The following is a 15,569-nucleotide window of genomic DNA, read 5'->3' on the forward strand; positions in this document are numbered from 1 at the left end:
ATTTTGATATTATGGTATATGGTATACATTTTAATTTTTTTAGTGTTCGATATGGTATTTGGTATTTAGAAATAACATACCAAAATATCAAATATCATACTGAAGTATATAGTTACATAAATAACATAGGGATAAGACACAAGTATCCCCTAGTCTATGACCGAAATCTCAGAGACACACATCAACTTAACATAGGTCCTATTACCCCTAAACTCATTTTTACGTATTTTGTGCTGACGTGGTACCATCAACAACCCAAGTTGGTTGTGTTTGTACACACTCGTTTGCCACGTGTATAAATCTTATTTTTTAATTTTATTTATAAAAAAAAAAAAATTGTTTTCATTTTTTTTTTTTTAAATAATCTTATTTTCTTTATTTTGTATTTAAATTAAGTTAATACACATTTTTTACCTTGTATCAATTGTTTTTTTACTTCATTCATTGTTTTTCTCTTTTATTTTTCTTTGATTTTATTTTCTTTGTCTTTCATTTTGATTTGATTTCAAATTATATCCAAATGTCTTGTATTTAAAATAAGTTAATTTTGAACGAATATGAAAATAAGTGAAGAAAATCAAATAAAACATAAAAAATTAAAATGTTAAAATTAAAGGACACTTTTAAATTATTGATTTTTTAAAATACACATAGTTTTTTAAAAATAAATTAAAAGTGAAATGATAATAAATTAATTAAAAAATGTTTAAAGTGAGGAAGAAATTCATATAAATATTTTTAAATAAAGAAATCAAATAATTATATATATATAAGTTTTAATATCAATAAATATGTGTATTAACTAATCATAAAGTTACCAATAAAAAAAGAGCAACTTTCACATATAACAAACATAAAAATCATATTTGTATGTTATAGCTATAGTTTGTATAATTGTGTTCCATAACAAACTTTATGTTTGCTATGGCTATTAATTTGTATATTTCGGTATACATATACATAAAAAAAATTGTATTTGGGTCTATTTGTATATTTCGGTATACAAATCGATCCTACATTTGTATATTTCGGTATACAAATGGGTCTTGCATTTGTATATTTGGTCTATTTGTGTATTTTGGTATACAAATGGGTCCTGCATTTGTATATTTCAGTACACAAATGGGATGGCAAAAAACATGGAATGTTTACTGCGAATTACAAATAAAAGAAACTATGGCTATAACATTGAATTTGAATTAATAGTTTGTTATTTCATACAATTTTCCCATAAAAAAATGACATGTGTACAATTTATGCACTCATCACTTGCCTTCAAAAGAGAGTGCACACTCTCTATGTCATGTCAGCGTTTGTGGTGTATTTATTCCATTTTAAATTAGCGCACGCACACGCACACACACATTATTATTATTAAAATACTAACAAATATGCAACCTAGTATTAATATAAATGTTTAGAAGTTGAAACTTTGATTACTCTATTTTGATTGCAATGTATTTGAAATTTAGGGCCCGTTTGGCTATGAGTTGTAAAATTATGATTTGAAATCATGAAGTTGAAGTTTTGTTGTGACATACGATTTGAACTTTTTATGTTGTATCTTTTCTGATGAACATAAGACCCCATAAGTTGTAAAACTATTAAAATCGTCCCAATTCTCTATTTAATCTTACCAAATAAGCACAAATTTATAAAATTGCATTAGTACACTATCACAAAGGTATTCTTAAAAAATACAATATTTATTAATCAAGTCTTTTTAGTTCAATAAAAAATTAAATTAAACATAAGTTATGATTTACTAGTCTTTAATATAATCTTCACACATAGTACGGACAATCTTCTCACGTTGAACTTGCATTTCTCGTTCATATGACTAAGAAGACGGAACCAAAATTGTTACTTTGAGTAATTTGTTGGTCAATTTGATTGATAAATATATTTGATAAAAAATAATAAATTTGGTGAATATAAATGGTAAAGTAAAAATTGATTTGAAGTTACAATAATTCTAGGTTAGTGAGAATATTCATTATATGAGAATTTCCTATAAGTGTTTGTGGTGAAGTATAAGATTTGGTGAATTCAAAACAAGTGTTCGTGGAAAAAATATTTTTCGTAAAATTTCCAACAAATTTGGACCGGAGAAAATAGCGATTTAGGTAGGAGGCAAGTATCTGAAGCAAAATATTCCAATCTCTCATGACCTATTTGACTATTGACTCAATATTGTTTTATTTTCAAGTTAAAGCTTGACAATGTAGAAGTGCCCAAAAGCAGGTGAGCTGTGTTTTCAATAGGAAAAATAGGTATATATATATATATAATATACAAGTTAAGCAACTAAAAATTAAAAAATTACTTTAAATGAAAAAAAAGTAAATAAAGAACAAATAATAAACTAAGTCAATATGTTAGTTGCAAAATACGTTGGGTTAGGTACAACGACCCTATGGAGAATGTCCAACAAATCCATTGAAAGTTGGATGAATGTGTCAAATAGAAGCAATTAATTAAGCAATTTATATACGTTTTTTTTACGTAATTGAGGCCATTATAAAATTTTATTACCCATATATATATAGGTAGAGTTGGAAAAAAATCGTTTTTGTTTTTATATCCCGGATGGATATATCTAGTGGCTAGTGCATTAGTTACATGATGGAATTTAATAACTTCGGTTCAGATGAACCGAAGTGCACAAATAATTAATTTGGGATTATTGTTAAGTGATATTCGTAGTGTATAAAAATTTACAAGTTTACTCATTTGGAACAATATCATATAAGCTTGTCTGAAGTATTATATAGCCAAAGTTTTAGATAAAAATGATTAAGCTTTAGTCATATGCACATGAACTTTAATTTATGCAAAAAGTAATGAATTCAACAGCATAAATTAAACAGAAGTTTTGACAAAGATAGCTAAATTTTGGCCATATATGCATGAATTTCAGATAAAAGTACTCATTGCATTCAGTTATATATGATTGAAACTCAGATAAAAATGAAAAGTTTTATACATGTGTTTAAAATTTTAATGACTTAACTTTAATCGTATAAAACGCTTCAAATATCACATGTGGGTAATTGTTTCAAAATGGATACACGTGCAAAATTTTAAACAAATTGGGTACAATATATGATTGATGGTGTCCAATTAGAATACTCCATAAAAATATTACAATTGAGACGTCATATATATTAAAAATTCAACTAAATTAGTATAAAAAGTAGAATTTTAACTAACTTGAATTAAATAAATTATAATAAAGTATCAAAGTTAAATTTATAAAATCCAAAGTTTTATATGTGCCTCTATTTATTTCTATAATAATATATATTAGATGTGTAGTTGTCAATTTCAAATTAGACATAATTATATGTTCATGAGAAAAAGAATAGTCGGGAAAAAAAGGTAAAGATATACACATATTTTATTGAATTCAATTTTTATTTTTATTTTGTTAATGAATTCAAACTTCAAACACACCACATGCCATGAATTATTGAGTTTAAAACCATAATAATTGACAATTTATAAAAACTTTGTGATTTTTAGAAACTTATAAAATTACACAATATGACCTTGATTTATATTACAAGACAAACATTATCACTCAAAATATGGTGGGATGAATGAGATAAAAAAACTCAATTTCAAACTATGAGAATGAAAAAAATAAAATACTATTGATAGATACAAGATACTTATCCTTAATTAGTCGTATATAGTCTGAATCTAAATTAACCAAGTCAATAAATTTTAGTGATAATTATTTCTTTTTTTTTTATAAAAAGTTCAAACTGATTAATTAAGATATTATCATTCACGAGGTGCAAAACATGAAACTATAAACATGTCTACAAAAAACACATAAGCATAACCCCAAATATGACCTTAGTTTACAAAAAAACACATAAGCATAACCCCAAATATGGACTTAGTTTATGTTATTAATTAAAATTTTCAAATCCGACTCAATAGAATAAAAGATATTTCTAATACGATGTACTTTTCCTTTATAAGTCGCTACATAAATGAAATTTATATCATCGATAAATTCCGAATAATATATCATAGAGCTATAAACATGTTTACATGGACACACAAAGCATAACCCAAATATATCAAACATTTAACTTGGTCAAAATCCTAAGAACGGTTCAACTACTCACTATATATGTAAAACTTTGTGCTCATCACATTAACAAATATATATATTTTTTATACATATATCATCACTTCACTTTTGATTAAGAAAAAATCACAGAAAGGTGCATATTAATTAAGCAGGAAAAAATAATTAAAATGCATTTTCAAAAAATAGTTTGATGCATAAAATATCCCGCGCTAGTAAAAGCTGAGAAAAGGCCACACCCAAAATATGTGAGGTAGACAATCTAATTTACGTCAATTCTTTTTTTTAAAAAAACTTTAGAAGATAAATGTAAAATATATGTCTTATATTATATTTATTAATTTGATTTAAACTACGGGCGAGCAAGTTTTTTTCTAAAAAATAACCATACAATTTTCTTTTGTTTCTATTTTTTGCTCTTTGTTCTTATGTTTTGAACACATTTATTAAAGATATACATATCACATATTTGGTCCCTAAATTGTGAAAAGTATACACTTAAAACACAAAATAATTAATTTTTGAAAGTATACACTTAAAACACTTGGTCAATACTAATTATTACTCAAAAATATTTTTAAAATTTATCGGCCAAACACAAATAATTTCTTAGTAAAAGTATTTTTTTAAAAGCACTTTCCAAAATAAGCTAATTTTAAAAGCTTGACCAAACAAATTATAAAAGTCTCGAATTCGAATACTAATATGAAGTCATCTTTGATAAGAAACTTCTACCTCTTACAATGAGATATTTTGATAGGAATCTTAATTAATTAGTTGAGCTCCAAAATAAGTACCGACATCGTAAAAACAAAAAGAAGAACCAAAGTATATTTTAATAAAAGTATTTTATTCAAATAAATAACTTAAACTATTTATAGAAGAAAAAATAAAGGCTACAAAAGGTATCGAGTGTAGGAAGGTACCAGCTCGTCGGCAAAGCTAATCATCTTCGTATGAATCAATCAACTTGACTTTATCGTCTCTTCAAAGCCACCTAAACTCATTTTTCTTCTCTACCCATTGTGTACAATCGGAATTTAAACTTTCCGGCATCAATTTCCAGCATTCTTGATTTTCCGGCGAGATGGCCGGAGGAGTTCATTCACAACCGGAGATCCAAATCCAGGTCCATTCAAGGAAAGGGGGTAACTCAGTATACCCAGTTGAGCCAGCTACGACAACAACAGCATCATCAGGAGGACCTGCTTTTTATAGAGAAATTAAGCATTTCAAGAAATGGTTTCCATGGTTGATACCATCTTTTGTTATAGTCAATGTAGTGACATTTTTGGTGACCATGTATGTGAATAACTGCCCCCACAACTCTGTTTCTTGTTATGCTGGATTCTTGGGTAGATTTTCATTTCAGCCCTTCAGTGAAAATCCTCTTCTTGGGCCTTCTTCTACCACGTATGTATCTCTTTCTTGTCCTTTTTTTTTCTTCTATAATTTGATTGAAGTATTTGTTTGTGAAATTTGTAAGCTTTTTGGTGTACTCATGATCCTCTCTTTAAGAGGAAATCAATTGGGAGTTCCGAAGGGTAAGGGTGTGGCCTAGTGATCAATGAAGTGAATTGAGCATCTTGAGCTCTTATTCAAATCCCAGCCAGCAAAGATAAAATACCAGGTGATTTCTTCCCATCCGTCTTAGCATTGGTGGACAGAGTTACCTGTTGCTTGTTGCTGGTGGGTGGTGGTGGAGTATCCCTCGGAATTAGTCGAGGTGCGCGCAAGCTGGCCCGGACATCAGGACACCAAGTTTATCAAAAAAATAAAATAAAGGGATGGGTGAGTGGTTGAGCTGTAGGAGAAAAACATTCATATTCCAGGTAGTAGTTGGTGGGCAGGTTTACCAGCACCTATACTTGTGGGTTGTAGCAGGTTGCTGCAGCCTAAGGGATGGATAGGACGGGGAACTTGTGGAAGTATCAATTTTATGACAAGTTGAAGGTTTGTTTACTTATGTGTGTGGTAGAGTTCATGTTGTTTGAACAAGCTTGAATAAGATGAAATAATACTCAATTTGATTATAGATGTGCCCTTTTTGATCAAGTTCTCAAGAGCCTGGGCTCTATGATAGACTTTATTTAGATGAGCTTATGTAGAAAGAGAACTGGATCAATACTCTCATCTGAGGTTTGACTACCAAATCTTCTGTCTTGGATAGTTGTAGAAAAGGATTTAAGTGGTACAGATTGAGTTAGGCACACAGGAGGTGCAGAAAGTAAGCGGGATCAATGAGAGATTTCACATGCTTTTCCGTCTTGCTTCCAGTGCTGTATCTGATAACTCTCCAGGCATTCTTTTGTCCTCTTTTATGAGGATCCAAATCAAGCTACAAGGAGCTTTTTATTGAAGTTTGTGCTTTAATGTACTTAGCTTCTCTTTGTACCATAAGTTGCACTTAAGTTTCTAGCTTCATATTGCATCAAGAGAGAGTGAGAAATTGAACAAAAAATGACGACCCTAATGCAGAAAAAGCAAAAACAAATTAACTGGCTCGGACTCTTTGTTAGACATGCAACATCTTTTGGCACCTTATATGGAGTTCTTTTTCCTTGTGTGAAGATAATTTTGTGAGCACCAGATCACGATAACCCCTTTGTGGTGAAATTGTACTTTGAGGTAGCTTTTCTAGGGAGAGAATCATCAGTAAGGCTACACTTATTGTAAAGTTTATTGGATGTTGCATATTTTAAGGCTTATCTTTTACTTGAATGCTACAACTTGTTGCAGAAGATTAAGCTTTGCATCCAGCCATCCACAATCTAATTTTGTTTTGACCGATGAATTTGTTAAAAGGGAGAGAAAGAAGAGAGGTAAGACTGCTTATTGAATCGCTTTGTGTTGAACAACAAATAGGAGGACTCCTTATATTGAAGGTACTAATAGAGTGTACGTAGACCTTACCACTGGCTTAATTGCCAAAGGCGCAAATGGAGAATAAATACAAATGTGTTTGCTTAGTCCAAGACTAATAATTATAAGCATGAATAACTAATATATGGACAAAGAAATTGAAAAAACAACAACAATTAAGTGAAATATTAGCTGTTTAGTGTCGCCTCTTCAGGAACTGCTCATTGACAAGGAAAAGTATGTCTCAGAGCCCCTTGATGACGACATTGAAATGCACATTAAGCGACCCGAAACGCTCAACATATTTTGAGCCTCACTTAGGGCTTAAGCGCGCCTTTGACACACTTTTTCATACCAATTCCTACACTACATGCAATCTCTAAGCAAACTAAAAAGGCTCATGTCAAATGGCAGAGTTATTGTTTTTTGAGAATGCGTGAAGCACCTGAGTTATTGTCAGTGTGTTAATATCAATTAGACCACAACCCAGCCTGATTGTATTGACTATATAGATATTTTGCTTCCGGTGTGTTTATGATTTGCTAAAACGGCACAGATTCAAGAGATTATAGATCTTTTGAAAGAACTTCCATTCATGTGATTAGAGGTCTAACTTATCCTACTTTAGTACATTAACATCCTTATAAAAAATTCTTTTAGTACTTTCAATATTCGTCATACCACCTATGAGCCGGTACATTTGACTAGTCATGCACTTCAATATTGATGATCAAATTACTGTAAATTGTTGATCTCTTACTGCATTGAGGTTGATGAATGAATTTGTGGCATTCATTTTTTTTTCTTGATTTTCTATGTTAGTGAATTGATTCTTCTTGCTTAAACTAAGCTACACTGGAATAGATAAACATCAAACATGTATAAAGCTGTTTATCTTTTCCAATTTGTTTAGGCTAGAGAAGATGGGTGCTCTAGATGTGAATAAGGTGGTCCGCGAACATCAAGGATGGCGCCTTATTACTTGCATGTGGTTGCATGGTGGAGTTTTTCATTTACTGGCCAACATGCTGAGTCTTCTAGTGATTGGCATTCGGCTGGAGCGAGAGTTTGGATTTGGTATGTTGTAAATAACAGAGGTTTTACCTGCATTTACATTTCGTTTTTTCTCTACGTTTTGTGCTATCAAAGATCTAAAAAACTTTTATCTTATAGCAGAATGTTATGTTGCATTTCCAAAAGTACTTAAGATTTTAGAATCTAAGACTTAGCTGCTACAACGTTCATTCATTTGTTAGTCACAAGATTTATAAGCTCATTCTTCCCTTAGCTGATAATAGAATTCGTAAAGCAGAATTTAAGACCTACTGACCAGTAATGGCTACTTGGATATAGTATGTTGCTGATAATGTTGCATCTCACATTTTTACTCATAAAGCTAAGAAATTTCATATAACGGAGGCCAAAATGAGCCCGCATACAAGAAATATACCCAAAAAAAAGAAAACCTTGTAGTCTTGTACAATATGGTTTTCTGCTAAAGACAATCTTCTATACATATAAGAACCTAGGAACCTCATGGATGCACCTAAAAATATATGGGTTAAGAGGTTATTCCTCAAGTGTACAAAATCTTTCTCTACTCTATGAAAAGCTCTTCCTCTTCTCTGTCTCTGTATGATCGACATAAAGTGCTAAAGTAGCAACATCTCATGCCTTGGGTGTACTCTGCCATTTTTCTAAGAATCCAACTAAACATTGCTTCTTTAATAGTACATTACATCACCAATTGAAGTCCAAACCATCTCAGTATTTACCGCTACAAGCGAGGTGCTATCCAACTATGTAAAAGGAGATGATTCATGCCTTCTCCCGAGCTTTTACACAATAAGCATCAACATAAGTAATCATTCTTTCTTTAAATTCTCCACCGTCAAGATCACCCCTTGCGGCTAGCCATGAAGTTAAGTTACTTTTCTCTTCTTTAATTCTCCATCGTCAAGATCACCCCCTTGAAGCTTGCCTAGTGGAAAAACACATTTTTCTTGGCTCAGGAGCTTCTCATAATATGACTTAACGAGAAGATACCATTATTCCCCATCCCATCTCCATTCATCATGGCTAACCTGTGAAATACTTTGTTTGTGAAGCAATTCAGTTGTCCTCAAAAACTCACCCGACTTCCATCATCCATCCTGAATGATACATTCCCATTGAATTCTTCATACCCCTTCAAGATATTCTAACATAGTCCACACTCATAATGAAGTGTGATATCTTTTGTGCTACCAAGTACTAACTTGAGCATGGAACAAGGATATGAAAAATGTCAGAATACTCAATAGAGTACTCTTAGTTGACACTTTCTTTCCCCTTGGATAAGTATCTCTTTTGCCAACATGTGAGCTCCTTTATACCCTCTCTATTACGGGGATACAAGCTGGTTGGTCCTTACTGGTGCTCCTAGTGGTATACCAAGTAGGTAGAAGGAAGATCCCCGCCTTGCAATTAAACACTTGTGCTAAGAAGTAAGACCTCAATCTTCTCCACCTTGCTAACTGGAATGATTTCGCCTTTTATAACCACTCTGAACAATGTCAACATTTGTCACAAGTAAGCCAACTGAGCTCTGTTAGCATTACAAAATACTAAAGTGTCATAGACAAACAATAGGTGAGGCATGCTTACAGTACTATGTCCATCAAGCGCTGTGAAAAAACCCTTATGTAACCTCCTACAGCAGCTCTTTCCACCACCTTGCTCAGCTCTTACATCATTAGTATGAGCAACATAGAGGATAGAGGGCCGGCCTTGTCTTACTCGTCTTGAACCACCAAAGGAACTAAACAGTTTGCCGAGCACTAGGACCAAACACCTAGTTGTTGAAATGTAACATTTGATCCACTTCCTCCATCTTGCACCAAAGTCTATTCAACCTAATGAAATCAAGAAACTCCCAGTTTACGTGATTGTAGGTCTTCTCAAGATCCAATTTGCACAAAATCCTTGATTTCCTTTGCTTTCTTCTTTGAATAAACCACGTCATTTGCCACCTATACAGTGCAAGCTCATCTAGTGTATTGATTTTCATTGTCCAGCTCAAACCAATCATAGCTGGAAATATGTCCCACAATTGAGAAGTCACCTTACAGTGCAGAAAAAGATGACTATTTGTTTCTGCATTTCCTTCATGCAGATGGCAAATAGAGCAAAGGTACATTCCTCTGCAGTCTGCGTTGTGTCACACAGGCCCTCTTAACTTCTAACCAAACATAACATGCCACTTTGTATGGTATCTTGGTCATCCATAAGTGCTTCCAGAACCACTACACATTAAGGTTGTTGTTCTTCCTCATATGATATGCTGTCTTGACTGAAAAGATACGTGAACTGTCTCTCAACCACCATAATCTATCTTGTTCTAGTGAGACTCTTTTGAAGAGATTGAGAATGTTGAGGAATTCTTTGAATATTTCCATCTCCCAGTCATTTGGAAGCCTTCTGAAACTGAGGTCCCAGCCTTGGTTACTCCAAACTTCACTGATATTAGCTCTTTGTTGTTGATTCAGTATGAAAGCATCTGGAAATAGAAGTCTGAGTGGACCAGGTCCTAACCAATTGCCTTCCCAAAAGGAAGTTTTGTGTTCATTTCCAACTTTGAGGCTAGTATGGATACTGAAATTTTGTGGCCGTTCCTTTTGCGTCGTTCTTTAAAGGATCATCTTCTCCTGTTAGTTTTTTTGGTGGTAAAAGGTGTATTTGAACCATTCAATGGATCCAATTGACTAGAAAGATGCTCTGATCTGAAAGTGCTGATATGCATTTGTCAAACTTGTGCTATTTTCTCATTTGCACGACATATGTAACCTTTGGTCCGTTGATACCCATTTGCACTAGAGAATTCAGTTGAATTATTACATTTGAGATTTATGGAAGTAACCACTCCCCAAAAAAGTAGTCTGGCCTTGTCCTGTTAGATGCTCAAGTCTGGTTACTAACCGACTGCAGTGAATTTGATTGTAACTGCTGTGAAGAGCTAGATCCACCTCTGGGTTCTCAACTTAATCTTACTTGTGTTGGTGTATGTGATCTCTGACCTGTTATTCAGAAGTAGCTGAGACTACTGTTTGCTTATTTTTCTTTGTTTTGTCTTGTAGTACGCATTGGCGTGCTCTATATCATCGCTGGACTTGGTGGCAGTTTGTTCTCAGCTCTATTTATTAAGTCAAATATATCTGTTGGTGCTTCTGGTGCACTTTTTGGGTTGCTGGGAAGCATGCTTTCAGAGCTCATAATCAATTGGACCATATATGCCAATAAGGTATCTATCAAACAGTTCTCATCACAGTTCACACCTTTCATTAATGATGAGTTTGTTGCTCACTTGATTGAGAAATCATCTTATTATCCCTTTGACTTCTTGTTTCCCCTTTTCTGCAGATTGCAGTTTTAGTGACCCTTGTGGTCATCATTATTATAAATCTGGCGGTTGGACTTCTCCCGCACGTTGACAACTTCGCTCATATTGGAGGGTTTGTGTCTGGTTTTCTTCTTGGTTTCGTATTTCTGATCCGGCCCCAGTTTGGCTGGGTGAGCCAGAGATATGCATCCAGAGCATATTCAACATTGGCTAAACCGAAATTCAAGATGTATCAAATGGTTCTATGGGTTGTTTCTCTTATTCTTCTGATAATTGGGTAAGTTTCGTTGGTGCTGCACCTTGTTTTTCCTGTTCTGTCATGTTTCAATTAGGCTGCAGAAGAAGTTTTTATATATATCTTTGATAGTGGGTCATTAAACTACAGTGTGTTTAATACTCACACATTTTACATTTTTATATCATGTTAACATTCTTTTTACCAGTCCCTTTTTGCCATTTTGTCATCTCTTTTATTTCGTTCCTGCCCTAGTTTGAGAACCTAAGAGCAAAAAAGAAGAAAATACTTAGAATTTTCATTCCTAGACAAGTTTCTGCTGTTGGTGCTGGTTATATCTGCTATTGTTATGAACCTAATGGGTCTGAGTCTTATGACAAAGTACTACTAATATGCAAGTAGTGATAATGAAACATATGTTACTACTTCCCCAAGGACCGGGGTGTGACTTCCCAGGATATAGAGGGTTGAGTACCAAAGTTCAGATATACCGGATTTCCGAGTTTATCATTTTACCCACTTAGTTTTGGGGTAGCACGGGCCACGAAGGAAGTGATGGTAGTTGGTAGGAGGAGCACCCTTAGCATGTCTCTCCCTGTTAATTTTGGGACATATGCCTTCAAATGCTTATAACACTAAGCTGTATTCATTCTACTTATAAAAAAACAGATAAATAAAACCAAATTGTTTTCATTCCATGACTTGAGTGATACTTATTAATTACCTTTTGATCAATGGATCTCGACTTGGTGAATCACTTATTTGTTGCCAAGCAACTGCAGTCTCCACCACGTGTCTAAGTAACATGTTATTTGTAGGACATAGGTCCCATTACTCTACTCTACTGTTATCGATTGCTTTATGGTTCCATCCCCATGGTTTTGACAACAATAGCCGTTAAACGATAAACTGTAGATATATCTGATCATATTGTATCAGGTATGCAAAAATGTGTAATTTAGGTTCACAAGCACCAAGAATTAGAATTAAACACGTGATGCTGCAGATCTTTAGTGGCAAACACTTAGATGGTTAAATAATATGGCCATTTTGATAAGGAAGATTCTGAATTTGATCCGACTTAGTCATCTCACTAGTTGAAAGCAATATGTTTTAGCTGTACAACTGGTTAATAATTTATTCTCTCCTTCCTGCAGGTTCACTAGTGGCTTGGTCATGCTTTTCCGCGGGGTAGATTTAAATGCTCACTGTTCTTGGTGCCATTATATGAGTTGTCTACCCACATCAAGATGGAGCTGCAACACAGAGCCTGTTTCCTGTATGGTAAGAAGTTACTGAATTTCTCGTTTTCACAAATCTGAATAAATCTCCTTCACTATCATGACATGAAACATTCATTTTCCAATTCCATAGTTACAGAACTCAGGTTAGGAAAATGGGCATCTCCCATAGGATGTAAAGTTGCACTACTATACTTTCAATAATAAAAAAAAATCTTCTTGTCGAAATTTTAAGACTCTGTGTTAAGTCGCTTAGACTTCTGAAAGCAATCATGATGTATTAGATGTTTTGATGTTTGTGATTTGGCGAGTTGAACTTGATTTCATTCTTGCAGTCCGAGCAAACGAGTAACCAACTCACATTGACATGCTCCAACAGTAACAAGACGAGAACATATTCATTGTCGAATCCAAGTACGTCTAAGATCCAGGGACTGTGTACTCAGCTGTGCCGTTGAATAGCCATCACTTGCAATTTGTTTGTAAATTGATGTCATTTCAGAAATCTTACATAACATTTGATCCAACTGTTATTTTTGTTTGTATTGGACAACATTCTTATATAGTATGAAAAAGTTCACGTTGAAAGCTTTATAATGTCAATAGTGAATCAAATAGTTAGTTAAACAACTTGCTGAAATGGTTTATGATCCTTTTGTTGTTGAGAAAAGGGAAATGGGTTTACCCGAAAGTGGCCCAGTGGTTTGGGCTTGAGACTTCCATGTTGGAGGTCTCAAGTTCGAAACTCCTTTCCAGCGAAAGCCAAGGGTTTGCCTTTTGGGTCGAGCTCGTCGCATCGGGCTTGCCTAGTGCGGGTTACCTCTCCTATGTGGTTTGCGAGCTATTACATAGGAGCGAGGGTTTTACCTTGTGCGCACCCAAAGGATAGCGGCTGCGGATTTCCCTTGTCATAAAAAAAAAAAGAAAAAGGGATGTGAGTCGGGTTTAATTAGGTTGGTTCCTTAAGTGTCATTGAAATCGGCCTTTTATCCTAGTGAATGATGTTTTTTTATAGACTAGTCATGGACACGTGCGCTACAGGTGTGAGCCATGTTAAGTTGTATCGTTCTTGTTGCTGCCTCAATCATTATGTTCTACTGGTCTCACTGCCTAAGAGTTATAATTAGTAAAATGACATCTTTTAGTAGTTATTCCTACTAAAACCCATAATATAGGATAAGAGGAGAAGTATAACCAAATTACATGTTTGAGTTCTCTCTTTCATTTGATTTCGTGTAGTTTTTCTTGAACAATTCTATTCGGGTCTATTACGAAAGCAAAAAAAGATTACATGTTTTTAAATTTAAAAGAAAGAGAATTATTGTGATATTCAAAATCATAAAAGTTATAAGAGACATGCACAAACATCCTTAGACCACAAAGTAACATGGTGAATATAATATTAACCCAACTATTATTAAATATTAATAATAAAGTAGAAATAAAGCAATTCACGTTATATTAGAGTAGTAAAGCAATCTACTATAAAGGAAAAAAGTAATTAACCATTACATTATTCGTAATCTCACAAGTATTAAGTTTCAAAATGGTAGGGAATTAGCAAAAAATATGGGGAAAAATAACCTGAGCGTTGTAGTTGTCGTTGAGATTTTCTACTCTATAGAAAAATAACAGAGAATAGAAAGTTGACAGAGAGAAGAAGAGAAAATTGATAAAATGATGGAAGTGATTTAACACTTTGCCACTTTGGTGTTCGACTTTTATAAAGTATTGTATAATATATGTAAATGATATGCGTAAATGTTAATATAATTAAGAACTTCTTGACCACATTTTCTACTCTATAGAAAAATAACAGAGAATAGAAAAATGCTTGTAACACACTATTATCATTGCAGCAACAAAAATAACTTTCAAGTGAAAATTGTAGACGAACTATAAAGTAATAATGAATCTATTAGATAAAAAACTTACCAAATATCTCCATCAACTCGTGGAATTAAATAGATAGAGAACTATAATATCATCATCATTGTTGATAATTACTCTAATTTAATTTCAACATGTGATACATAATTCTCTGAAAATGGAAAAAGACTTAAAAATTACCACAATATAATTGGAATGAACTCACAGACCACTATATATAATTAGAGAGTTGGAAAGGACAAAAATAAATAGCAAATTAGATATAATTTATACTTATAATGGTATATGTACTTCTAGTAACGGTTGGCAAAATGATACAAAGAGATCTCATTAAATTTGTGAAGAAAATAAAAACATATATAGATGCTGAGCTTTGGAGGTGTGAAATCACCATTTTCATTTCCCAACTATATAGTTATATATAGATTTTCTAAACTAAATTTCGAGTAAAATTAGAATTGCACGGTTAGTAAATTTTTTTTCTAAAACAAATAAATAGAAAGAAGTTGAAGCAAAGAGATCTAGAGCCGTTAATTAGTTTTTAATGAAATGATAATGATGAGAAAAGTTTTTCGGTATAAATGAATTAATGATGTGCCAAACTATATTTGTAATTTTTTAGTTTATAAAGAGTAAAAATACACTTACCCACTTTTATTATTATTATTATTATTGTTATAATAATAATAATAATATGATTACTATTTAATGTTTAATTAATTAGATATATATAGGAATTAATCTAAGAAAATTCAAAAGTCATTACTATTTTAATTAAACTTATTATAACATTTTAATTTATAGGAGGGTAAAACCGTAATTCAACTTTTGACTTGAGTTCTTCCCACTTATAATATA

General features: G+C 32.8%; 1 protein-coding gene across 1 annotated transcript; it reads left to right on the plus strand.

Moving 5' to 3' along the window:
• The first annotated feature begins 4,992 nt into the window (after nt 1–4,992).
• LOC102601550 (RHOMBOID-like protein 1) lies at nt 4,993–13,416 on the plus strand. Its single transcript, XM_006340956.2, has 6 exons — nt 4,993–5,518; nt 7,881–8,044; nt 11,083–11,246; nt 11,366–11,622; nt 12,738–12,864; nt 13,157–13,416. Exons 1-6 carry the CDS (start codon nt 5,193–5,195, stop codon nt 13,277–13,279), a joined length of 1,161 nt encoding a protein of 386 aa, XP_006341018.1. The 5' UTR covers nt 4,993–5,192; the 3' UTR covers nt 13,280–13,416.
• The last annotated feature ends 2,153 nt before the right edge of the window (nt 13,417–15,569 follow it).

Source organism: Solanum tuberosum, unplaced genomic scaffold, assembly GCF_000226075.1.
Source record: "Solanum tuberosum cultivar DM 1-3 516 R44 unplaced genomic scaffold, SolTub_3.0 scf00021, whole genome shotgun sequence".
Lineage (NCBI taxonomy): Eukaryota > Viridiplantae > Streptophyta > Magnoliopsida > Solanales > Solanaceae > Solanum > Solanum tuberosum.